General features: G+C 45.1%; 1 protein-coding gene and 1 long non-coding RNA gene across 5 annotated transcripts in view; one reads left to right on the top strand and one right to left on the bottom strand.

The window, feature by feature from the left end:
• Positions 1-13817, top strand: part of LOC309499987 — a 210697-nt gene extending 196880 nt beyond the window's left edge. Inside the window, exons 2-3 of the long non-coding RNA XR_014206415.1 lie at positions 2886-6230; positions 12478-13817. This is a non-coding gene — a long non-coding RNA (uncharacterized lncRNA). The remainder of the gene's footprint in view (positions 1-2885; positions 6231-12477) is intronic.
• arhgef15a (Rho guanine nucleotide exchange factor (GEF) 15) overlaps positions 1-26274 on the bottom strand; it is a 78730-nt gene that overhangs the window by 17245 nt on the left and 35211 nt on the right. For all 4 annotated transcript variants that reach the window (XM_082171401.1, XM_082171402.1, XM_082171403.1 and 1 more), the window contains exon 12: positions 1576-1730. In XM_082171401.1, the coding sequence (XP_082027527.1) occupies positions 1576-1730 (155 nt within the window). The remainder of the gene's footprint in view (positions 1-1575; positions 1731-26274) is intronic.

Here is a 26274-nt window from a genome sequence, read left to right as displayed (position 1 = left end):
ATTAGAACACAATTTACTTGCATCAAACAGCTCTGTAGATATTATTAGGGGCCAAGCCCCGAAGGGGCAAGGCACCTATTGTATCTGTTAGTTTTCCTATTATTATTATTCTTCTTCCGCAAATGGGAGTCTATGGCAGCCCTATGAACCGTAAGTAGGAAAATGAGGAAATTTGGCACACTTGTAGTGATGGTAATGAAAAGTAATTGGACCAATTTCTCTAGTCTCTAGGACCAACTCTATAGCGCCACCACCAGTTCAAAAATTCAACATTCAAAGGGTTATAAATTTTGAACCATTTGATCTAGAAAAATGAAACTTAGTACACTTGATTCCTCTCATCATGGTGATCAAGACCAATATAGTCCATTAAGATTCCGCCCATTACAGTAGTGGCCATTTTGAAAAGTACAGTATTACGTTTTTTCGCTACTCCTCTTTCAAAATTTGACCAAATTTGACAAAAATTTACTCAAATGATCTTTGGACTGAGACGCACAGAAATGACTGAACAGATTTTTTTTATTCAAGTTTGATCAAAAGTTATGGCGTCGCAAAGTTAACGAGGTCGACCCAAAATTGGTTCAGAGGCTGTATCTCAGCCAAAAATTGATCAATCGAAACGAAAATTGGTACGCTTCATCGGAAGTATGCCCTGAGGTTCCATGCCAAAGTTGTGAACAGCGCCACCAACGGGTCATGAGATATGGAAAATGGCTATTTTGGCCAATAACTTTTGAACAGTTTGTCACAAATTTGGTATCTATGGATTCCTTGGGCCATGTCGAATCCGTGGATACTGATTTTGCCAGGATTGGATGAACCACTTGTCCGCCATTTAGATTTTTGTCATAAATTGTATTATCTTATAAAGTATTTGACATATCGGCACAAATATTGGTAAGGATCATCATTAGCATGGCCTGAAGGTACCTGAGAACTTTGAACACAGCGCCACCTAGTGTTCCAGAGGTATAAGGTGTTTTGCAAATATGCTTATAACTTTTGAAAACATAGGTTAAAATGTGATTTCTTTATGTCATTACGTTCCTTGGATTATGCAGATTCTGACGATATCTCATTTGTCATTTTCCAACAATGTGACTGTCCGCCATATTGAAGCAAATGGTAAACAGTTTTTTCGCTACTCCTCCTTCAAATCTTGCTAAATTTTGCCCAAAGTTTGCTCAGATGATCTTTGGACCAAGCCGCACAGAAATGACTTAATAGATTTTTGATATTCACTACCGTTCCCGAGATATTCGTCTCCAAAGTTGACCTAGCCTGTGTTTGTTGCCTTATGCTAGTTAGCTTAGCATAATAATTGGTTAGCATGCTAACCAGATGCCATTCTTTCTAATGTGGCTCTTCAGCTATCAGGATAACCATAAGCTACATTAGCATTAAGCTAGCTTAGCATGCTAATCTCGTTAACATGATTTTGTGTGCTCATTCATACACTGAAGCCTCTCCTCAGCAGCTTTTACCTGTTGAGATATGGCTTCTCAAGCAACTGTATTACAACTGTAGACGACATACCTTTAAGGTTCATCTAAATAACCTTCTGCCTCTAACCTTTTTTTAGTGGTGAGAATGAGAAGGTCATTGAAGAGGAACATGTACACAGGAGTACATTTGTTGCGGATGCTGAAGAGAGACCCTCTTTTGCTTAGCTCTTGTAGTTCCCCCTGTTTTTCTAAACAGCGTGTTTTAGAAACAAGTGGAATGGCCTGTAGAAATCAAGAAACACATAACTTATTATTGTATATTGTATCGGTTAAATCCTGCAAATAAATATATTAATTATGTTGACATATTGAAATAATACATGTCTGCCTTTTATATGTAGTAAAAGAAAGTGTGTGCCAATCTGCAAAAAAATTTCTTACCAATAGCTTTTTTTACCATGTGTTCCTGTAGGTGTCTAGTAACACCTCCCAATTTATCCACGGCCAAATCCTCGGGGAAACGCCTGGAGAGGCAATCAAAGTTGGGGTGGCCAGACGGCCTGGGTAAAAATAATGTTTTTTTTTTCTTTTTTCTTTTTTCAATATTACCTTTTGAGATGTCTAACTACTAGGGGTTTTTAGGGGTGCTGAATTTATCCCAGCCATTAGTTTTGAGTAAAAATGACTCTAAGTCCATACAAAAACCACTTAAATATGGTTTTATTGAACAATTACAAAACAAAACGTACTAAATCAGTTTAAAATTTAACAAACCTCATCCAACTCCCCTACATCTCCCTCACTCCTGTTATCATCTGGCTGGTTGATGTTCTGGCAAGAGTTACCATGACAGTTCCCACAAACAGAAATACGCTTGACGCGTATTTGACGCTTGACGCTTGTTTCCATCCATACTCAAGGACATCCAGTGATGGACTTTGTAGCAGTAGCTGATCTCTGGTCTGGAGATATGCCCGCAGAGAGTGCTGTGCTGCAGCTCCTGTAGTCGGAGGCAGTTTCTCAGGCTTGTTGCTCCTGGCTGCGGCCCGCTTGCTGAACATATCAAATCTTAAGTCTTCCAAATCTTCAGGTGGATTTCCGCAGAATGTGAGCTTGAACAGTTCGCAGCCAGCTTTGATGTCACTTTTCTTGGCTTCTTTAGCAAAGTTGGTTTGCTAAACCCAGCAATTTCTGATACGGTATCGCAGCCAGAGAAGCTGTGTAGGATGATCAGATATTTACGGTATCTCTCCGGGAGGGCCTCCCGGATCTTTCCGACATTGTAAGATGTGTCTTTAAGGTAGTTTGTGACGTCAGAAACACCAGCAATTTCAAACCGCGTTTTTAAGACTGTCTTTGGTTCACTGCAGATCTTTTTCGACCTCACTCGACCTCACTTCCCTTGAATGACGCCATTCTTCCACCTATCCTCGAGAGGCAGAGGTGGACAAAGTACACAACTTCCTTACTTGAGTGAAAGTACAGATACTACTGGTCAAATATTACTCCGTTACAAGTAAAAGTTGTAAAGACCGATTTTTACTGAAGTAAAAGTACAGAAGTTCTTGTCTTTAAAATTACTTAAGTATTATAAGTAAAAAGTAAATGTCAATGCATTGTTTTATTATTGTTGCATTGTTGTATGTAATACTTACAGTACCTTATGCCTCTGAATCTATGCCTGCCTACCCTCATATCAATATTACATTTATTTCTAGAACACAGTTCAGGTAGTGGGATTGAATGTGAGATTGAATAAGTGCACTCAATAACGTCCACAATGGTTTCGGACACCCAAATGGCTGCTTGGCCAAACCCAACGTTGAAAATGAAAATCAAGTTGATGTCAGAATCCAACGGCAGATTGACGTTAATCTCCAACGTTGGAGCGACGGTTTGACGTCAAAAACCAACATCAGTCGAGTTCTGACGTCAACCCGACTTTCATTTCCAACCAAAATGCAACCCTTGCAACCAAAATCATCCCCTTACTTTCTACTCAAGGACCTTGACAGAAATGTTGTGGAGTAAAAAGTATGATATTTGTCTTTCAAATGTAGTGAAGTAAAAAGTTTCCATAAAAAATAATACTCAAGTTAAGTACAGATACTCAAAAAGTGTACTAAAGTACAGTACTCAAGTAAATGTACTTTGTTACTGTCCACCTCTGCTCAAGACCTAATATCAACAATGTCAGGTGACTGACCTTAGGGGTTGGCTACATAACATCCAGGTGAACCAACCCCTTCCTCTTGCCTTTCTCGCCTCATCTGAGACCGACGCGGTGGAGCACATTTTTGATTACAGGAGAGATTAGTTCCAATCCATCACGTTTTCGTGCAGGTGCTTTACCTCCCTGAGGATTGCGGTGGTTTTCTCCTCATTTAAATATCTTGACGCATCGTTGGTCCAAGGTTGCACTTAGCAGTTTCCGAAGAGAGCTGATGTCCTCTCCCAAGCGGAAGGCCAAATCTGGCAACCAAAACCAGAGATACTACAACTGTGGGTATGGCCTTTGCTCAGTCCCTCTCTAAAGACTTAGATGACGCTGTATTGAGGACAATAACTAGTTCTAAGGCACCATCTACGTGGAGTAACTACTCTAGCAAGTGGCGAATATTCTAAACATGGTGTCACGATCGACAACTAGATCCGGCCAAGAGTGACACCAGTTTGGTTCTTCGTTTTCTTCAATCATTGATGGATTCGGGGGAAATCAGTTAATACCATAAAGGTCTACATTGCAGCCATCTCCCACTTTCATGCGTTAGTGGATGGTGCAAATATTGGCAAACACCCTTTGGTGTCTCAATTTCTTAAGGGTGCACACCGCTTACGGGTCCAAACCCATCATTTCTACCCAAGGTCCTTAAGTCTAGTACAATAAGTCAGGTAATTGAGCTTGATGCTTTCCATCCAGATCACCTTTGTTCGGGTGCAGGGTTGGATAGTTTTTCCTCTATGTCCTATTAGAGCATTGCACACATACAATGAGCGTACTCATCAATTGTGGCAGTCACACACGCAACTTTTCGTATGCTTTGGCAAGAAGTTTGCAGGCAAACCTGTGTCTAAGCAATGATTGTCTCATTGGATAGTGGATACAATTTCACAAGCTTATGTCAACCAAATCAACCTATCTCTGGTGATCTGGTTGCTCACTACCAGAAGCATGGCTACTTTCTAGGCGGCACTCAAGGGGGTAGCACTCTCAGACATCTGTGCTGCAGCCTCTTGGAGCAGCCCATGCACGCTCACAAGATTTTATAGGATTAATGTGGCAAATCCGAATTCTTTGGGGTCTGCTGTTTTATCTGTGGCTAAATAGACAGGGGAGGGACCCTGGTGGTATAAGTCATCCAAGGGAAGACCGTGGTGAGTGAGTGAGGTTGAAATAGATTGTAAGTTATGTCCATAACTATGGATCAATGAGACCGAACGATGACTGTCACCATCCCATGTCACTCAGGACGAACTGGGGCGTTCCAGGCAAGAGGAAGTGGTTGGCTCACCTGGATGTTAAATAGCCAACCCCTAAGGTCAGTCACCTGACATTGTTGATATTAGGTCTTGAGCAGAGGTGGACAGTAACAAAGTACATTTACTTGAGTACTGTACTTTAGTACACTTTTTGAGTATCTGTACTTTACTTGAATATATTTTTTTATGGAAACTTTTTACTTCACTACATTTGAAAGACAAATATCATACTTTTTACTCCACGACATTTCTGTCAAGGTCCTTGAGTAGAAAGTAAGGGGATGATTTTGGTTGCAAGGGTTGCATCTTGGTTGGAAATGAAAGTCGGGTTGACGTCAGAACTCGACTGATGTTGGTTTCTGACGTCAACCCATCTGTCCAACGTTGGAGATTAATGTCAATCTGCCGCTGTATTCTGACATCAACTTGATTTTCATTTTCAACGTTGGGTTTGGCCAAGCAGCCATTTGGGTGTCCGAAACCATTGTGGACGTTATTGAGTGCACTTATTCAATCTCACATTCAATCCCACTACTGGAACTGTGTTCTAGAAATAAATGTGATATTGATATGAGGGTAGGCAGGCATAGATTCAGAGGCATAAGGTACTGTAAGTATTACATACAACAATGCAACAATAATAAAACAATGCATTGACATTTACTTTTTACTTATAATACTTAAGGCGAGACACGGCAGGCAAAAACATCGTTTTTTTTTTTACTGGTCAATTTAGAGATTTTTGGATATTTGTCTTCTTTCAGACTTGTGGTGAAAAAAAAGTCAGAAATACACATTTAGGTCTTTATTTTACTTCACTTTGTCTATTTGCGTCTGTAGATTTCTCCTAAATTCAACAAAAGTTGGCGTTTCTTAATCAACATGCTGCTCCGCGATCGCTGTCTGCTCCCTGTCATCACATGCACCGCTGGAAAGCTCTCTCTCTCTCCTGTACAATGCTGTCGGATCCAAATATGGTCATTTCCTTTTTATCAGCAACCAGTCGTGAAAGTAAAAGGGCTGAATGCACAATCTCATTGGCTGATGATAAATCTTTAGAGCCCGTTTTCTCAAAATGACTTTTCTCTCATACTCCAAGTCCGATATCTCCACTTCAGTAGCACCTATATACACCAAACCTTCCAGTCTTGTACCTAGTTATATTATGAAGACATTTACAGAGGGATTTGTAAATATATTATTCCTAGCCTGATTTATATAACATTTTATTCCAAAAAACATAGTGAAATTTTTTTTTTTTAAGGCTATTGACAGTATATTCTGATTTACAGGATAACAAAAGTAGTTCTCTTACGAGAGTACTCTCGTGTTGCGTAAGCTAGCTTACGCTACGGGAAAAACCCTTTTCTCGAGAATACTGAAGCCAAAAAATTATCCTTAATTTTGCATTAGTTTAAAACGCATTGCTGCATAAGCAGACCTAGGCAGAGCGGCTCGCGCGCCTATTGGTTGCTCAGCAGCAACTGCTGCAACCTATCCAGGACCTGCTCGTGACGAAGCACCAATGAGGGCGCGGGCGCCCGTGCGCGTCACGTCCCGCCAGAATGGGCGTGGCTACAGGGTATAAAAGCAGGCCCGTGAGGTTGTTCTCTGATTTTTCAACTCTTCAGCGAAGTGGACACTCACCTCGCTGTTCTCCGGAGAAGCTGCGCCGTCGAAGAGCCTTCAGCGGGACGAGCCTCAAGCCGGCTATCTTGCCGCTTCCTCTGCCGTTCCTGCTGCGCTATCCGGCGCCGAATATCCTTTTCATTACCGCGTGTTACGTTACACACGCTTGCATCTAAAAGAGCGAGGCGTTGTTGCAAATGCCTCTTTTCAAAAAGTGCGGCTCCTGCCGAGCCGATCTCAGCGACGGGGACCGCCACATCCTGTGCGTTTCCTGCCTGGGACAGACACACGCGGACCACGCGCTTTCCCTGGGCGGCTGCCCGGAATGTGAAGTGATGTCTATGGCGACCCTGCGGGCTCGCCTAGCATCTTTCAGCATGGATCCCGCCCCTCCGCTTCTCTCTTCTGGGCCGCGCCGTAAAAAGCGCCGTTCACAGAGAACACCGGAGGCATCTGCCGCAAGCGCTTCCATGCCGGATCTCTCCCCGTGTGCATCGCTCTCTGCATCCCCCACCTCTATCACGGCCGGCCAGCCGCCCACTGTGGATATCGAGTCGGGGGGAGATGACGCAGAAGGGGACAGCTGCTCTATCCTGGCTTCTGACTGCGAAGGCTGGTCGGGCTCCATTCCGGACCCCGCCCCTTCTCTTCAGGAATCGAGCGGTGTGCGGTCTACGTTCGACGCCGAGCTTCTTCGCCTGCTTACCAAGGCCGTGGAGGACCTCGGCCTCGATTGGTCGCTTCCTGACGAGCCTGCACCCAGCAGGCTGGACGGTTGCTTTCTGCCAGGCCGCCGCTCGACGCCTCACACGAGGCCTGCCCCCTTTCTTCCGGAGCTCCACGAGGAGCTCACTAAGAGCTGGAAGGCGCCATTTTCTGCCAGGCTGCGTTCTACTGTCTCTTCGACGCTCTCTCTAGTAGACGGCGCGAAAGACAAGGGCTACCTCTGCATTCCTCCGGTCGAGGAACCGGTAGCCACGCACCTCTGCCCGCCTTCCGCCGGATGGCAGTCTCATCCTTCACTGCCTTCCAAAGCCTGCAGGACTACTTCGGCTTTGATCGGTCGCGCCTACACCGCCGCCGGTCAAGCCGCGTCCGCACTTCACACGATGGCCGTGCTTCAGGTGTATCAGGCCGACCTTCTCCGTAAAATGGACGAGGCGGGCCCGAACCCCGAGAATTTTAATGACCTCAGGAGCGCGACCACTAAGTCCGCTGCTCAGGCCATCGGGAGGAATATGGCGTCTCTCACTGTCACCGAGAGACACTTGTGGTTAACGCTGTCCGACATGAAGGAGTCCGACAGAGCCACTTTCCTCGACGCGCCCGTGGCGCCATCCAGTCTCTTCGGCCCGGCTGTCAAGGGGTTTTCGGAACGGTACTCCGAGGTTCAGAAAAACCTCCCAGGCTATGCGGCATTTCTTGCCGAAGCGCTCCAGTTCCGCTACGGGTCGCTCTAAACAGCCGCCCAACCGGAAATCAGCGCCACAGCCTCCCCCGCCGTCAGCCTCACAGCGCCGTCAGCCGAGGGATTCCCAGCGCTCACGCTCTTCCAGCCGCCACAGACCGCCTCCCCCTCGGGGACCCCGGTCCAAGATTGTGCTGAAGGCAGAGCCCTCAAAGTCTTCCTGACCGCGTTAGGAAGACGAAGATGGTCGAGTCCCGCTGCGGCCGGACCGCCATCAAAATCAGCGCGCCCCGCTCTCACAGTTCCCTCAGCAGAGGTGACTGGAGATGTGTATTTCACAGCCAACGAGCCCGTTACACAACACGCTCGCCTGTACCCAAAGGCCGTTTTTACGGCCGCCCAAATAAATCACAGAAAGAGCATTCTGTCTGTTTATCCGGCTCACGCCGATGGTGTTATAAATGTAGGTCATGTGCCCACTCCACAGTGTTCGCGCCTACATACAAACACGGCCGACTCAGTGACTCACACTCATTCACGGCCCATATCCATAAACTCGGCTCACGCCGTGTGTGTTTTGAATGTGGGAAAGGTGCCCGCTGTACAGCGCTCATCCCTACACACAAACACGGGCTGCTCTGTGATAAGCACTCATTCAGAGCCCCCGCCAATAAACACAAAACGTGTCCCGTGTGTAAATCACCCTCTACCAGACACGAGCTGTGTTATGTGTGTGCGAAGCGCGCGCGCCTCCATGAGCGCGCGCTCTCTCTCAGGCGCTGTGAGATATGTGCCACACACAGCGACAACAGCCCGCGCGTTATTCTCCCTCTAGCTTTTCACATAAAGGCATGGAGGGAGCTGCCGGGCGTGTCAGAATGGGTACTGAACACGGTAGAACGAGGCTATTCACTACAGTTCGCTCGCAGACCCCCTCGCTTTCGAGCCAGGGTCGAAACCACGGTGAACAGTGAAGTAGCACACCTACTTCGCGCCGAGATTGCGAAACTGTTAGAGAAACGAGCCGTAGAAGCCGTCCCTCACACACTGAGCGAGGCAGGTTTTTACAGCAGATATTTCCTCGTTCCAAAGAAGGATGGCGGTCTCAGACCCATCCTAGATCTCAGACGGCTGAACAGAGCCCTTATGCAGAGATCGTTCAAAATGCTCACGACCAGTCAGATTCTCGCGCAAATTCGCCCGAGGGACTGGTTTATCTCTGTGGATCTGAAAGACGCATATTTTCAGATTCAAATAGCGCCCCATCACAGGCCTTTCTTGCGATTCGCCTTCGAGGGGCTGAGCTATCAGTACACCGTCCTGCCGTTCGGTTTGTCCTTAGCAACCCGTACATTCACGAAGTGCATGGATGCAGCGCTCGCTCCCCTGAGACAACGGGGGATGCGAATACTGAACTATCTGGACGTCTGGCTTATTCTGGCCCAGTCAGAGTCAGAGTTAATAGCGCACAGGGCTCTATTACTCGACCATTTACGGGATTTGGGTCTCCAAATCAACTGGACCAAGAGTTTACTGTCTCCCAGCCAGAGAATCTCTTTTCTGGGAACAGACTTAGACTCTGTGTCAATGACAGCACGGCTGACGTCACAGCGTGCGCTGCAGATTCAGCGCTCAGCTGCAGCTTTCAGGACCGGCAGCATTTTTCCTCTCAAACGTTTTCAGAGGATGCTGGATCTTATGGCTTCGGCCTCGGCAGTGCTTCAGCTGGGCTTGCTTTTCATGCGCCCGCTGCAGCACTGGCTGAAGACGCGGGTCCCGCTGCGAGCATGGTCCGCTGGCCGCGTTCGCCTCAGGGTGACTCAGAACTGTGTCACAGCACTGAATCCCTGGAAGGCGGCAGACTGGTATCAGTCAGGAGTGGATCTGGGCATGGCTTCGAGACGAAAAGTAATCTCGACAGACGCATCCAACTCAGGTTGGGGCGCCCTCTACGAGGGCAGACCAGTGTTTGGTCTGTGGGCAGCCTCAGAAAGGCGCCTACACATAAACTGTCTGGAGATGAAAGCGGTCGAAAATGCCTTGAGATACTTTCTCCCCCTCCTCAAAGGCCACAACGTTTTGGTCCGTACGGACAACATGTCAGTGGTGTCATACATCAACCGCCAGGGCGGTCTCAGGTCACGGAGCCTTCACAAGCTGGCGGAACGCCTCCTCTTGTGGGCCCATCACAACCTGCGCTCACTGAGAGCATCACATGTCCCGGGCTCCCAAAATGTGGGCCCAGACATGCTGTCCAGAGACAACGTTCCCCCCGGGGAATGGTCCCTGCACCCTCAGATAGCCCAGTTACTATGGGACATCTTCGGCAGAGCGGATGTCGACCTCTTTGCGTCGACGGAGAATGCGCACTGCCCAGTATTCTTCACGAAACAGAGAGATGCGCTGGCCCACGACTGGCCCAGCCGTCCGCTCTATGCGTTTCCCCCGATCGCGATGTTACCACAGGTAATCAAGCGCATCAGGGAGAGCAAATGCTCTGTGCTCCTCGTGGCGCCGCTCTGGAGAAATCAAGTGTGGTTCTCAGAGCTGATGCAACTGACGAGCACGACCCCGTGGCCGATTCCGGTGAGGAAAGATCTCCTCTCCCAGGCCAGGGGCGCGATCTGGCACCCGCGCCCCGACCTATGGGCCCTGCATGCATGGGCCATCAACGGGTACCCGCTGACCTCCCAGCGGCAGTGTTGAACACAATTACTCAGGCTAGAGCACCCTCTACGAGAAGGCTCTACGCCTCTAAATGGTCAGTGTTTTCCGGGTGGTGCTCGGCCCGAAACTTAGACCCACAGCGCTGTAGCGTTGCAGAGGTTCTCTCCTTTCTGCAAGAGCTTTTGGACGAGGGCAGGTCCCCCTCCACGCTCAAAGTGTATGTGGCGGCCATTGCGGCGTTTACAAAACCTTTACATGGCCGGTCACTGGGTAGAGACGACCTCATTGTTAGGTTCCTAAGAGGATCTAGGAGGTTAAATCCTCCTCAGCCCCCTCTGGTTCCAGCCTGGGACCTCTCCTTGGTCCTGGAAGCCATGAAGGGCGAACCCTTTGAACTCCTTCAGTCCGTGGATTTGCGGTATCTTTCACTGAAGACCGCTTTTCTCATGGCTCTCGCTTCAGTTAAGCGAGTGTGTGACCTTCACGCGCTCTCTGTGAGTGCTTCGTGCTTGGAGTTTGGGCCTAATGACTCTAAAGTCATCCTTAAACCGAGGCACGGTTATGTCCCCAAAGTGCTTTCCACTCCGTTCAGATCACAGATCATTTCACTGTCAGCTCTTCCGAGATCTGAGGGTGAGGACGATTTGAATTTTCTCTGCCCCGTCAGGGCGCTGAGAATATATGTCGAACGGTCTGATGCTTTCAGGCAGTCAGAGCAGCTCTTCGTTTCGTTCGGTGGCCGCACTAAGGGCTTAGCCACATCGAAACAGAGCCTGTCCAGATGGATAGTTGACGCTATCGCTATGGCTTATAGGTCTAAGAACCTTCATTGCCCTCTGGGCGTCAGAGCGCACTCCACCAGAGGCATGGCCTCGTCGTGGGCGTGGTCTCGCGGAGTCTCGCTCCATGATATTTGTATGTCGGCGGGCTGGGCCTCTCCGTCTACATTTATCAGGTTTTATAACCTGGAGGTGCCTGCCCTACAGGCTAAACTGTTGTCAGTCTAACATACTAGCTCTGTTCGCTCTCGCTGCAGATCGACACAGACTGTGTGTGGTTTGTGTTATACACAGGCTCCAGATCGACAGACCAGGTCTTCCTGTCTGTGATCGTTTTTCACCTGTCCTTCGGGTTCAGGTGGCTGACAGGCAGTGTTATCATGCTTAGTTCAGCCCACGGATGTACCTGGCTGTTCTATTGTATTAAGCACCCATTCCCACACTCTGGAATGGTTATCTCTCCCTGGGCCCAACCCTCATCGGCCCAGATATTACCACTTACGTTTGTCCCTGGGCACATGCCCTTGGGAACGTGCATGTGGACCTTCTCTAGCACGCACAGTGTTTTACATTGGGTTCCCGTAGCGTAAGCTAGCTTACGCAACACTAGAGTACTCTCGTAAGAGAACGCTCTCGGTTACTAGCGTAACCTCGGTTCTCTCTAGATGAGGGAACGAGTGTTGCGTAACCCTGCCGTGCTTGTGCTACTTCTGGTTCGCTTCAGATTGAAAAACCAGAGAACAACCTCACGGGCCTGTTTTTATAGCCTGTAGCCACGCCCATTCTGGCGGGACGTGACGCGCACAGGTGCCCGCGCCCTCATTGGTGCTTCGTCACGAGCAGGTCCTGGATAGGTTGCAGCAGTTGCTGCTGAGCAACCAATAGGCGCGCGAGCCGCTCTGCCTAGGTCTGCTTATGCAGCAATGCGTTTTAAACTAATGCAAAATTAAGGATAATTTTTTGGCTTCAGTATTCTCGAGAAAAAGGTTTTTCCCGTAGCGTAAGCTAGCTTACGCAACACTCGTTCCCTCATCTAGAGAGAACCGAGGTTACGCTAGTAACCGAGAGCGATATCCATAAATCCCTCTGTAATTTTTTCCACATCTAATATGTGAACACAATGAAACATTTTTTTTTTAACCTGGCTTTATCCAATACTCAGATTTAGTTTTTTAAAATGTATGCAAATTAGTGCATATTTAATTAGATATTGCCTAATTTGCATATTTAAACATTAAATTACAGAAAACTTGTAATACATTTTTTTCTGATCTTAATCAACTGGGAAAGTTTCATGGTGATATCTGCTAGTTAAAATTTTTACCCTATTCACCTGTAGTGTCTCGCCTTAAGTAATTTTAAAGACAAGAACTTCTGTACTTTTACTTCAGTAAAAATCGGTCTTTACAACTTTTACTTGTAACGGAGTAATATTTGACCAGTAGTATCTGTACTTTCACTCAAGTAAGGAAGTTGTGTACTTTGTCCACCTCTGCCTCTCGAGGATAGGTGGAAGAATGGTATCATTCAAGGGAAGACCGTGGTGACGGTCTGAGTGAGGTCGAAAAAGATCTGCAGTGTACCAAAGACAGTCTCAAAAACGCGGTTTGAAATCGCTGGTGTTTCTGACGTCACAAACTAGACACATCTTACGATGTCGGAAAGATCCGGGAGGCCCTCCCGGAGAAATACCGTAATAGCTGATCTTCCTACACAGCTTCTCTGGCTGCGATACCATATCAGCAATTTCTGGGTTTAGCAAACCAACTTTGCTCACCAAGCTCTGCAAGACTGACAAAGCAGAGGGGGCCATGGATGTGTTCAATGACATCAGAGCCAAGAAAAGTGACATCATCAAAGCTGGCTGCGAACTGTTCAAGCTCACATTCTGCGGAAATCCACCTGAAGATTTAGAAGACTTAAGATTTGATATCTTCAGCCAGTGGGCCGCAGCCGGGAGCATCAAGCCTGAGAAACTGCCTCCGACTACAGGAGCTGCAGCACAGCACTCTCTGCGGGCATAACTCCAGACCAGAGATCGGCTACTGCTACAAAGTCCATCACTGGATGTCCTTGAGTATGGATGGAAACAAGGAGAACAAAGTTATGCACCAGTCCCTACAACAGATCCCATTGCACTGCACTACCTTCTGAAGTTTGTCAGCTGCAACTGTGCAGGGGACTGTGACACTCTCAGGTGCTGCTGTAAAAAGCAAGGCGTCAAGCGTATTTCTGTTTGTGGGAACTGTCATGGTAACTCTTGCCAGAACATCAACCAGCCAGATGATAACAGGAGTGAGGGAGATGTAGGGGAGTTGGATGAGGTTTGTTCAATTTTAAACTGATTTAGTAAGTTTTGTTTTGTAATTGTTCAATAAAACCATTTTTATGTGGTTTTTGTATGGACTTGGAGTCATTTTTACTCAAAACTAATGGCTGGGATAGATTCAGCACCCCTAAAAATCCCTAGTTAGACATCTCAAAAGGTAATATTAAAAAACAACACACACACAAAAAAAAAAACCTCGGTTTCCCCGAGGATTTGGCTGTGGATAAATTGGGAGGTGTTACTAGACACCTATAGGAACACATGGTAAAAAAAGCTATTGGTAAGAATTTTTTTTGCAGATTGCCAAAAAAAAAAGCCTACCTTTCCCTAACTAATATACAGGGCTTGACATTAACACTCGCCAATCCACCCGGAATTGTATATAATATAAATTTTTCAATTCTTGTCTTTTAAAAAGTGCAATGTAGTGTTTTCAAAAATATAGATTTTTCGATACATAGCGATACTGCAATGTCTGAAACGCTTCCACTCATTTTCCACAGAATAGATACATGATAACAGCTGCGCTTTCTTGCTCTCTCATGTCTCCGGTAGCGAGTTGACACACAAACCTGCCTCCCTTCAATCACTCGTTTCATTTGCCAAAAGATGAATATTGTTGGTGTTACAGGGCTTGATATTTCGGCAAGGGATTGCACGTATTGCGCATTATTTTACTCATTCTCGCAGATTTTGTGCTCACACCCAAAGAGCGCGCACATAAAGCCAAGTATATTGGCTATATAAAACAGTATATGGGGCTGTGCGTCAGGTCTTAAAGTGACAACCTTAATATGTCAGTTTTCCCCCATGGTATCGATGTCAAAATTGTGGCCAGTGAAAATGCTGAGTGGTTAGTAACTTTGGAAAACCACTAGCCACAGTGGCTGTTGAGCAAAGAGGTTAATGTCAAGCCCTGTATATATAAAACATATTATTATTACTTAGGTAGGGATGCACCGAAATAAAAATTCTCATCCAAAACCGAAAATTCTGAATGCACTTGGCCGAAAACTGAAACCAAAAATTACTTTTTTCTAAGTTATTAATTTCTTATTTTAAATAAGTTTTTGTATTATTGTATTATTATTAGACTGTTTAATTAAATTCAATAATTTTACTGAATTCAAAAAATACAAGCCAATAAAATTAAAGGTGGGGTATGTAATTCTCTTTTTTGGCCATTTTTTCAAAATCACTTTCCTAACCCACTTACAGCCACTGAGTTAGAAGCACTGAAATAAAAATTAAGCAATTTAATCATCTGTGGAACGGGCAGGATTCGAAAAACTCCAGCCAATCATTTCCAAGACCACCTAGAATCATTGGACAGTAAGTGCGTCAATCAAACGGTCGTACCATCCCCCCCTCCCCCATCCATGTCCATGTTCTTTGAATGGGTGGAGTCAAAGGAAAGAAGGTAGGACCATTTGATATCCACACTTTTATTTAAAGTATAGACCTTATGTAGCCCTGCCCCTTTTCAGTGCTGTGCTTGTTGTCTTTTGACTTCCGGTCTGTATTTTCACAGCGATCTTGCGTATTTATGAATGAACGGCTCGTTTTAAAATCTTCCCGGTCTACTGACATTTGTTATGACATCTGCTTTAAACATTACAATCCTCATGATAACTTTAGTTAACTTTACATTAATTAAATCCACTTCAAAAGCTAATTACTCCTGGACAGCAATGCCATAGAAATATACAGAGCGACTGCAAAAACGGAAGTTCAAAGACAATATTCTAAAGATGGCGGCGCCCTCGTTTCTCGGGTGCATAAGGTCTATAGCACACCAAAATTGGACAGAAAATATATTAAAATAATATTAAATATTAATATATTCTTCTTCATTCAGTTCTGTGCAACAGAATCAGATTTAACTTGGGCTGCCCGCCAACTAAAGATTTTTTAGTCGACTAGTAGTCGTTCATTTAAGCCAGTAGTCGACTAATGGTACGTTTATATTAATTTAACTACTTAAATATGAGGGGGTTGAATATATTGTAGTAGCCTGGCCCTTAACTAAAAGTAAAAGTAAAGACTTGTAAGTAAAAGTCCCTTAACTACCTCTACTGTGTTCTTGTCACTTATTGGTTGTTCAGTTACGCACTCCTTAGTATACAGCGTAAAGTTTCGTTTGCAACGTCAGTTGTTGTTTAGAGGTAGCTGTCACTACTCGATCCGTACCGGAAACATGATTTGTACCGCGCATGTGCAAAAACTCTGTTCTGTGCATGTGCGAAATTGCTGCCAATTTCTGTCATCGCCAACGTTTTTACGACAATGACGTCACGGTCACGATTTGTACTGCGGGTGTGTACACGTGTGTACACGTGTGTGTGAACTTTTGTTTTCAGGCTACAGAACTGATCATTTAATTTCACATGATGTATTTTGTGTTTACTTTGGAATGCCAGACACATTGAAACCCAGGATCCTAGACTGAAAAAAACAGGAAGAGACATTGGGGTATGTTTTAAATTTTGAAATTGTGTAAAGCTAATTTAAGTATGTATGTACAGTATACATGTTTACACAAGCAGTTGTTTATAAAACTAACTGTGGATGCACTTTTCCTTTTACAGTTTCTTCCTCAACAGTATACAGAGAATTTCTGTGTTGTCTACTGTGCTGTTTCTGTGCTGATGGTAAGAATGTTTAATTTGTCAAAGCTGTTAGATAATAAAATCAAAGTCTTACAGTGTTATTTGTATTTAACAGTATGCTGTCCATTAACATTCACAGAGGTAAGTTTTCATAAAAGTATGCCATCAAACTACTGGTATGTGTCAATTTTTTATTTTTTATTTGTGTGTGTGTGTTTAGGAGGAGGTGCCATTGACTCGCCAGTGGTGGTGCATTCAGCTGATGGAGAGGTTTTGCCTATAGAAGGGTATGACAGACTACAGATACAATTTCAGTATCTTGGCTTAATTAAGTCACTATTGGCAAAGTGATTCAAGAAAGGTGTTATACAAATAGACTGCATACAGACATACTTTCCAAAGGCAAATATTTGCATACTGGGCAGAAGAAGCATCCCAACTCCTTCAGGGAACCCTTGAGCCTGTCTTTTAAGGTGTCAAAATCCACCAACACTGTCATGAAAATAAAGGAGTCCACACGTGTTTTTTAAAAACTGTTTTACCACTTCTCTCTTAAGTGTCTCTAACTCTGGGTACGTTTCTTTTCTCTCTCTTTCTCAATGGGCTACTTTAAGCTAATGCATAACAGCATTACTTTCATGAAAACACTTTTCTCTTCAAAACATTTTTTTTCAGTTCAGTTTAACTTTTTTTCAGTTCAAAATGTAACAGTCCCATTTATGGTATAAAGTAATACATTTATAAAATGATCAATTCTGTCTATGCACAGCCTTAACACTGTCCATGAGCGGGTTACTGTGGCTGACTGTGACTGCTGTACATGCCCTGATGAGATGGCATCTGTAAGATCAGCATGCGTCTGTGTAGGTGCATTTTGTGTCAAGGTGGGGTGTCCTGTCCCTGTGTATGTGCACTAATTCCATCGAAATCCATAAGATCCCTGCATTCAGGTTCCTCTGTGCATTCTCGTGTTTACTGAAGGAGTGAGCTCCTTCTGAAGGTGACGACGATTTCTCCTGATCAGCTTTCCTTCTGTCGTTTCTACTACATAAGACCTTGGTGTGGAAAAAGAACCTTGAATGGTCCCCTGGTTGGTCCAGGCTTTTTGTTCGTCCAATCTGATACGGACAGCGTTTCCTTGACTTAACGCAGGTAAGTTTCTTACTTAATTTCTGTGATTGTAGAAGAATTCTTGTTTACCTTCTGCTAGAGTATCAGCATTTCTGACCTTTTTTAAGACATGAGAGCCAGCAGAGAGTCTTTCGGTCTCAGAATGTTCTTGGCCACCCTCTCCTCATGGACATTGCTCTGTGGGAAGTGTGGACTCGAAGTAACATGAAGGTCTCTGAATTCTTTACAAGAAAACTGTGGGCAATTGTCAATTCTCAGCTCGCGTGCGATCCTGAAACGGGCAAAGGTGGCTTTGAGTTTTTTAATCACTTGGCTGGTTGAGGGAGAAAGAAGTGACAGGATCTGGATCTGATATTACCAGGTAATGGCATTTATTGTGTTCACACAGGCTAATGGCTATTTTCTCCCAGGGCCTACAGGGTAATTCACTTGGACAACGGTTCCTTTCGCTGTGCTGCCCTTGTTTCGACTCAGTATGAGCCCTCCTGCACATGCGGTTTAATGTCCTGTGAGATGTTAGGCCACCAAACTGCCTGATCAGCACTTTTACGACACCTATGTAGGCCTTGATGAACATCTTGGGATCTATCCATGATTTCCTTCCTCTTTCGTCTTTACTGTTGACGAGTGGGACAAGGGGTTTGTGGGGTCTGATATTAATCTGAAGCTTTCTAGCCCACACAGATATTTCTCAAACCGTTCGCAGGCCCAGACCCCCGCCAAACACTCCTTCTCTATTTGTGCATTACTCATTTCAGCATTACTTAGGCACCTTGAACAGAATGCCACTGGTCTCCACTCACCATTATATTTTTGAAGCAGGATGCCTCCCACTCCATAGCTGTTTGCATCTGCAGAAACTGATGTGGGTCTGCTGGCATCATAAACAGTGAGGACAGGAGCGCACATCATAGCATTTGTTTTTTACTCTCTGAAAGGCTGTCTCTTGGCTTGGACCCCAGTTCTACACCACTTTGGTTTTCATACAGAGGTTGTCCAGCAGTGGCTAAGTTAGGAATGTATTTCCTTAAGTATTTTACTATTCCTAGGAACCGTTTGAGTTCATGTGCATTCTAAGGTACTGGAAAGTTAACGATACTGTCCATATTTCCAGGGTCCGGCCTCACCACCTGTGCATCGATGATGTAGCCCAAGAAGCGAATTTGATTTTGTTTGAACATGCATTTTTGTTTGTTCAATTTTAGTTTGGCCGATTCCATGACTTTAAAGGACAAGTTCGGTATTTTACACTTAAAGCCCTGTTTACAGATCGTATCTGATGAAATAGAACGGTTAAGATTAAAATTTGGACACATGCTGCTGTCCCGAGAATTTTAGGTTTATTTCGCTTCCCCCCACCACCCCCACAATGGTTGTCTATATGCACTGGAAGATTCCGTCCTAAAAACACATTAAACTTTCGTTTACAAAGACGTGAAACTCACCGAGTGGTCAGGGGGTGTTCACTGATATGTTCCATCAAAAATCGCCGAAAAAGATGCATTCCAACAGGTTTTATCGTAGTTTTTGTCCAACTCCATTGACTTAATAGGACGTGCTGTGAGACCGCAGCACCTTTACGATATTACTCCGCCGCTTCTTCTTCTGCTTCTTCTGTGTATTCAATGAAATGCCCGTGGTTTGCTTGCAATTGGCAAAGGTGCATTATCGCCACCAACTGGGCTGGAGTGTCTATTATTCAAGCTCTCAACGGAAGAATCACGGGTGTGACGCGTTTGGCAAAATAGGTCCACAAAAGCGAAATAAACCTAAAATTCTCGGGACAGGAGCATGTGTCCAAATTTTTATCTTAACTGTTCTATTTCATCAGATACGATCTGTAAACAGGGCTTTAAGTGTAAAATACCAAACTTGTCCTTTAAGTACTTTGAGTCGTTTATTATGTTCTTTTTCTGTTTCTCCGAAAACCAGATAATCATCCATGTAAATTGCCATCCCCTCAAACCCCTGTAATGTCGCTGTCATTTTTCTTTGAAAGCTTTCTGGGGCGCTTGTGATCCCAAATGGGAGAAGTTTGAAGGCATACCTATCAAACGGGGTGATAAATGGCTGCTACTCTTTTCCTTAACACTTAGGGGCTGACAAACACGCCGCCGTGCTTTGCTGGATTTTCTTCACATAGTATCACAATAGACTTAAATTACTCCATTTATGGTCGTACAGAAAAAAAGAAATATGAAAAAAGAATCTGTAAGATGTCTACTTTTTTATGTGTCCACTTACAATCAAAACAAAACATTGTGCTTTTGTAAAATAAACATGTGCTTTCTGCCTCTCCGTCTCCGTGAATTTTTTTTTCTGGAGCACGTCTCTTAACTGAAACAAAACTCAGCGAATACTTGTCACACAGACATAAGCAATATATCTTTATAAACATTTAAGTGTGTACTTTTAAATTATCTAATTCAAAACGAAAACAAATATTCTCTGTTTAAGTAATTTGTATGAAACCAACAAGATTCACATGCAAATCGTCCACGTGAAGGAACGTGACCCTGTAAACGCCCTCATTACCTCTAAAACAAAGAATCAAACTTCACCAGTCCTCTGCTTTTCTCTGAGTTTGGAAGACACGCTGTGAGCTTACATTGGATTTACCTAGAACATGATTTGAAGATAAGAAAGATTTTAAGGTAAGAAATGTATTCTGAATTATAAGAGTTAGTGTTATTGTTGCATAAACTTCACATTAGTAGTTGAACTGTTGCTAGACTAAAATGTATGAAATCGACGGAAACATGTTGAAATCTAAACTATAGCAGGGTTTCTCAAACTCGGTCCTGGAGGGCCACTGTCCTGCACAGTTTAGCTCCAATCCTGATCAAACACACCTAGCTGTGAGTTTCTAGTGATCCTGAAAACAATGATTAGCTTGCTCAGGTGTGTTTGATCAGGGTTGGAGCTAAACTGTGCAGGACAGTGGCCCTCCAGGAACGAGTTTGAGAAACCCTGAACTATAGACAGGTAGGCAACCTTTAAATGCTTTTTTATGCTCTTTAATATAAAACATAGCATGGTTTAAAAATAGGCTAGTATGAGTGTTTACACTAACATGATGAATATTATATTTTATAGACCGGTGTTTATTATGAAATACTGTGTTTGTGGATATCTGTTCAAACATAGATGTTTTATAATGTGGTAACAATAATGATTCGAGGAGGGACTCGATCGCTTCAGGAAATGGTCTCTGCGAGCGCTGTGAGTTTGGGTCGCGATGTGCATTTGAAAAGCAAACCGCACCAAACATTAGGATCTGTTTTTACTCCAATCTCATTTCATAATGTCTGAAAACATTTGATAATCCATATTTTTTCTCTAGTGTAGTGTACTGACGTGTTCCTTTCGTACACAAACATGGTAAAATGAAAAAGCAAACTCCTTGGAAATGAAAGGTATGTTAAATGGTAACTGTTTTAGAAATTGCACAAAGGTGTGTGAATGTTCGAGACTCTCTGTTTAGATTATTGTGCTTAATAATGTGCCTTTTTGACCTTCGTTGTGTATCTTTGGATTATGTTGTGTTGTAAATAAATCCAAACAATCAAAAAGCCATTCTAAACTCATGTTGTGATGTATTGTATGCTTGCAAGTTTTGCATTTGAGACAGTACGGCGACTGTTGTCAGAATCTAATCTGTCATTTGCACGTGTTTTTGAGATCGCATTGAGTATGGAGATGGCGGAGAAAGACACACAGCAGCTGAGAGGTCTTGACTCGCACTCGGGTGTAGTGCATAAAGTGGATGCGTGAGCGAAAGCAGCGCGACATTCCAATCAGAGAGGGAAGAAGTGCTATAGATGTCATGGCAAAGATCACAGCCCTCAGGAATGTCATTTCAAGGATGCAAAATGCCATAATTGTGGGAAAACTGTCCACATGAAAAGAGCTTGCAGAGGAAAAATGGAAGCTGGGAAATGTAAACGTTATGTGGAGAAAAACATAACATAACCATTAAGTATGTGGGGGTAGAGGAAGCTGAGTTGCCCATGTTTTCGCTACTAAGTGACGAGAACCGCAAAAAGTCATTCATAGAGACATTTAAAGTAAATGGCAAAGAAATTGGAAATTGATACTGGCGCGGCCGTGAGTATAATTTCTGAGAAACTATTCCAAGCTGCGTTCTCAAAAGAGCCACTAGAGGTCGCCAGAATCAAGCTTAAAACGTACACAGGAGAGATTATGCCTGTGTTGGAACAGCTTCAAGATAATGTGAGCTATGAAAAACAATGTGAATTGCTACCCATAATAGAAGTAAAAGGGGAGGGGTCAGCTCTATGTGGCAGAAATTGGCTACAAAAGCTCACCTTGAACTGGAAAAAACTGTGAATGGGCAGCACCCATTGTGCCGGTGGTAAAAAAAGACAAAACCATAAGACTGTGTGGAGACTATAAATTAACTGTGAATCAAGCAGCTACTACAGAAACTTTTACCCACTACCTCGGATTGAGGAGTTGATGGCTACACTGACTGGAGGAGTTGTGTTTTCTAAGGTTGACTTGGCTTCAGCGTACCAGCAGGTTCTTCTTCATGATGAGTCCAAACAGCTGCTAACCAGCAACACACACAGAGGATTATTTGTCTACAATAGACAACCATTTGGTGTCAGTTCAGCACCCTCAATCTTTCAAAGAATTATGGAGAACATCATGAGAGATCTTGATGACATACTGGTCACTGGAAGGACAGAACATGAACATCTGCAGAGGCTACAGGCAGTGCTGCAAAGACTCCAGGAGAATGGCTTGAGAGTGAAAATCCATGGAGGTCCATGGAGGGGAACAGAAACAGGGGGTTATGGCTTAGCCGGCGGCCAGGGCGAAGCAGACGACCCATCGGGCGGCCAGGGCGAAGCAGACGATCCATCGGGCGGCCAGGGCGGAGACTTTCCCTCAGGCGGCCAGGGCGGAGCAGACCGTCCATCGGGCGGCCAGGGCGGAGACGACCCTTCAGGCGGCCAGGACGGAGTAGACAGTCCATCGGGCGGCCAAGGCGAAGACGACCCTTCGGGCGGCCACGGCGGAGACGACCCCTCGGCCGGCCACGGCGGAGACGACCCCTCGGGCGGCCACGGCGGAGACGATCCTTCGGGCGGCCACGGCGGAGACGACCCCTCGGGTGGCCACGGAACAGGTACCCGCTCAGGAACAGGCACCGGCTCAGGAACAGGGACAGACACCGGCTCAGGAACAGACACAGAGTCAGGAACAGGAACAGATACAGACACCTGCTCAGGAACAGGAACAGACACTGACTCAGGCACAGGAATAGACACCGGCTCAGGTACAGGAACAGACACCGGCTCAGGAACAGACACTGGCTCAGACATCGGCTCAGGAACAGGAATAGACATCGGCTCAGGCACAGGAATAGACATCGGCTCAGGAACAGACACCGGCTCGGCGGCGGCCATCTTGTCCGGAGGCACAGGTTCGACGGCGGCCATCTTGTCCGGAGACACTGGCTCGGCAGACGTGACCTTAACAGTCTCTGGATCGGCAGACGTGACCTTAACAGTCTCTGGATCGGCAGACGTGACCTGAACAGTCTCTGGATCGGCAGACGTGACCTGAACAGTCTCTGGATCGGCAGAACTCCTGTGTCTCCTCCATGCATGCAATACTGCCAATGCATAAAAAAGGAAGACAGCCCTCTTGGCCGTGGCAGGACTGATGGTGGGCAGCTCCGGGACGATCTCCGGGATGACAGCGGGCTGCACGGGGACGGCCTCCGGAACAACAGCGGGCTGCACGGGGACGGCCACCAGGATGGCCTCTGGTTCACTGGGGAGGCAGGAAGTCTTCCTCCTCCTCCGCCGTTTTTTATGGCGAGGTGCAGGCTCCGGGCTGGACAGGACCAGCGGCGAAGGGAGCTCTGGGGTCTCATTTATAAAACTGTGCGTAGGAACCTTACTAAAAGTGTACGTACGCACAAAAGCCAAAAATGGCGTACGCAAAAAAATATTCAGACTTATAAAACCGTGCGTACGCCAGAACCTGCGCAGAATTCACTTTATAAATCCCAGTCAGCGGAAGATTGTGCGTACATGCGTCTCCACCCCGAAATAACCATATATGGAGCTTACAACGCCTAGTTTTACTATGCAGATCCTCATCTACATATCATTTGCATATGATTATTCATCCACGTGATAACTTAAACGTTATCACGTGGATGGATAATCATATGCAAATGATATAAACGGTACAAGAAACATTACATTAATACAAATCAAGTAGTTGTCTATCCTTGCCTTGTTTTTGAATAGCCTACATAAATCAAATAGTGTAAAATACATTTCAGAGAAAGTTTTTCTCAATCTTTTCCACTTGCCGAATTGTATTTTTAATTGATTTATATTTTTAATGGAAACAGATAGGCCTTGGGCATTATTTGCACGAAACTATTTTCTCAGACAATCTGGTGGTTAAAACATTAAAGCACGCCACAGGAAAAGTGTTCAAAAACAATCGCATCCACAACAAATATTTCTAATGATTGAATTAAAAAAAATGTTGTAACTTCAGTAATGATTTCATGTTTAAGTGTTTAACTCCATTAATTTGAATGGCATATTTAATATAAATGTTTATATCAGAAGTATTTTATTTATTTAAACTGTTATTTGCGTCAGTTTCACTAAACGGCTCAACACGCTCGCTACCGCGGACATTTAAGAAGGAATGGATATTTGCTTCAAGTGACAGGCTTGGTGATTGAAATTGTATTTGTATAATCTTTCTGTATATGTTTAATTTTCTTTAGATTTTCTGTATAAAAGTGACCAAAAATACATTTAACTCCAGCTCACCATCGGTGTCGCCAAAGTGCTCCATCTCCAAAATGTGCGTATGCATGGGTCAGAGTTTGCGTGCAGGTGCGCACATTTTCCCGTCAAGTTTTTCTTTATAAATCCCACCTTTTGCGCAGGAACTGGCGTACGCATGTTTTCTGCCCCGTTTTGTGCGTACGCAAGCTTTATAAATGAGGCCCCTGGGCTGAGCATCACCGGGCCATGGTCGGAGAAAGACCGAAGTGGAGAGCGGTTCCGGGGCTCACCTCTAGGACCTCCTCTCCTGCGGCCTCCACGAGTCCCCGAAAACTTGGCCAGACGGGTTCCCCTAAAAGATTCTCTGTCATCGGTGGAAGGGTGCTCAGGGGAATTGACCGCCATGGCTCCTCAGTCTGGCGGGCCCATAATGCAAGGCATTGAAACATTTTCATACAGGGGGGAATCTCTTCAACCTGTGAATTCCCCCTCTGCTGCCTCCTCTCCCTCTCGGCGGTTGGGGAAGATCCACGAAAGTCCATACTGCTGGATCTATTTGTTGACGGAGTCGTTCTGTCACGGGAACACACGGGAAAACAGGTAGATCCCAATGCAGCATATTTATTATTAGGGCAATCCAATTCATAGTCATCCAGGCAGGGTTCAAAGTCCATTTTAGCAATCCAAACACAATAAACAAACCAAGAAACAGGCTAGAACACACACCAGAAGTGTAGTGACGAATAACAACGACTCCGTGACATGGACTGAAACAGACAGGATATTTATACACAGAACTAAACAATGTAATGGGAAACAGCTGCGTGCAATGATGAGTGATGAGAACAGACAAAGGATCATGGGAAATGCAGTTCCAGAATGAATGGTGACAGTAAGGGAGAGAGACCTCTAGTGGACACCCGGGGAAACACAAACCAGACACTGTGACAGAAAAAGTCCAAATGTGAGTTTGTGAAAAAGCTAATTGAATATCTAGGATTTGTGCTAGACAGCCAGGGCCTTCATCCATCTCCAGACAAAGTTGCTGCAATCTGGGATGCACCAGCACCCACCTGTGTGAAGGAGTGTCAACTATTATGGATGTTTTTTGCCCAAACAAAGTACAGTGGCAGCTCCCCTCTACAGACTGTTGAGAGATAACGTACCGTGGGAATGGAAGCAGTCAGAGCAAAGAGCTTTTGAAAAATGTAAAGACTTGCTAATGAACGGAAGGGTTCTGGTACATTATGCGGAGAAAAAGAATTCACAAATAGAAAAAGAGGGGTTGGCGCTCATCTTCGGGGTAAAAAAAAAATCAACAATATTTGTGGGGAAGGAAATTCAAGATGGTGACTGACCATAAACCTTTGTTGACTTTGTTCGGAGAGCATAAAAGTCTACCCACCATGGCAGCGGCCAGGATTCAAAGATGGGCAATCATCCTTTGAGCTTATGACCACCATATTGAATACTGTCCCTCAGAGAAACACAGTAATGCAGACGGCCTTTTGCGTGTTCCCCTGCCTGACACGATTGATGTGGACACAGCCGCCTTGTCAGAAAATATTTGAACAAGCTCCCTTGAATGCGGACCAGGTGGCACGTGTAACACGCAGAGACAAGGTGTTATCCAAAGTCCTGAAGTATGTCATGGAGGGTTGGCCAATGGATGTGGATGAAAGTTTGAAAGCTTACCACTCACACAGATATGAATTGTCTGCAGAGAGAGGATGCGTGCTCTGGGGCACCAGGGTGATAATACCTGATAAACTGAGAAAAAGTGTGCTGAAAGAGCTGCAAGTCGGTCATCAAAGGGTAGTAAAGATGAAAACTCTTGCCCGCAAGTATGTGTGGTGGCCTAAAGTGGATACAGATCTGGAGCAGGTTAGCAGAGCCTGTGAGCTGTGCCAGATGGAACAAAAGGCTCCACGTCAGGTTCTGTTACACCCTTGTGAATTTCCAGGTCAAGCTGGAAAAGACTACACATAACTTTGCTGGTTCTT

The sequence above is a fragment of the Leuciscus leuciscus genome (assembly GCF_965113295.1).
Source record: "Leuciscus leuciscus genome assembly, chromosome: 5".
Lineage (NCBI taxonomy): Eukaryota > Metazoa > Chordata > Actinopteri > Cypriniformes > Leuciscidae > Leuciscus > Leuciscus leuciscus.
The sequence above is the reverse complement of the archived record's forward strand: the minus strand, read 5'-3'. Positions and strand labels throughout refer to the sequence as shown.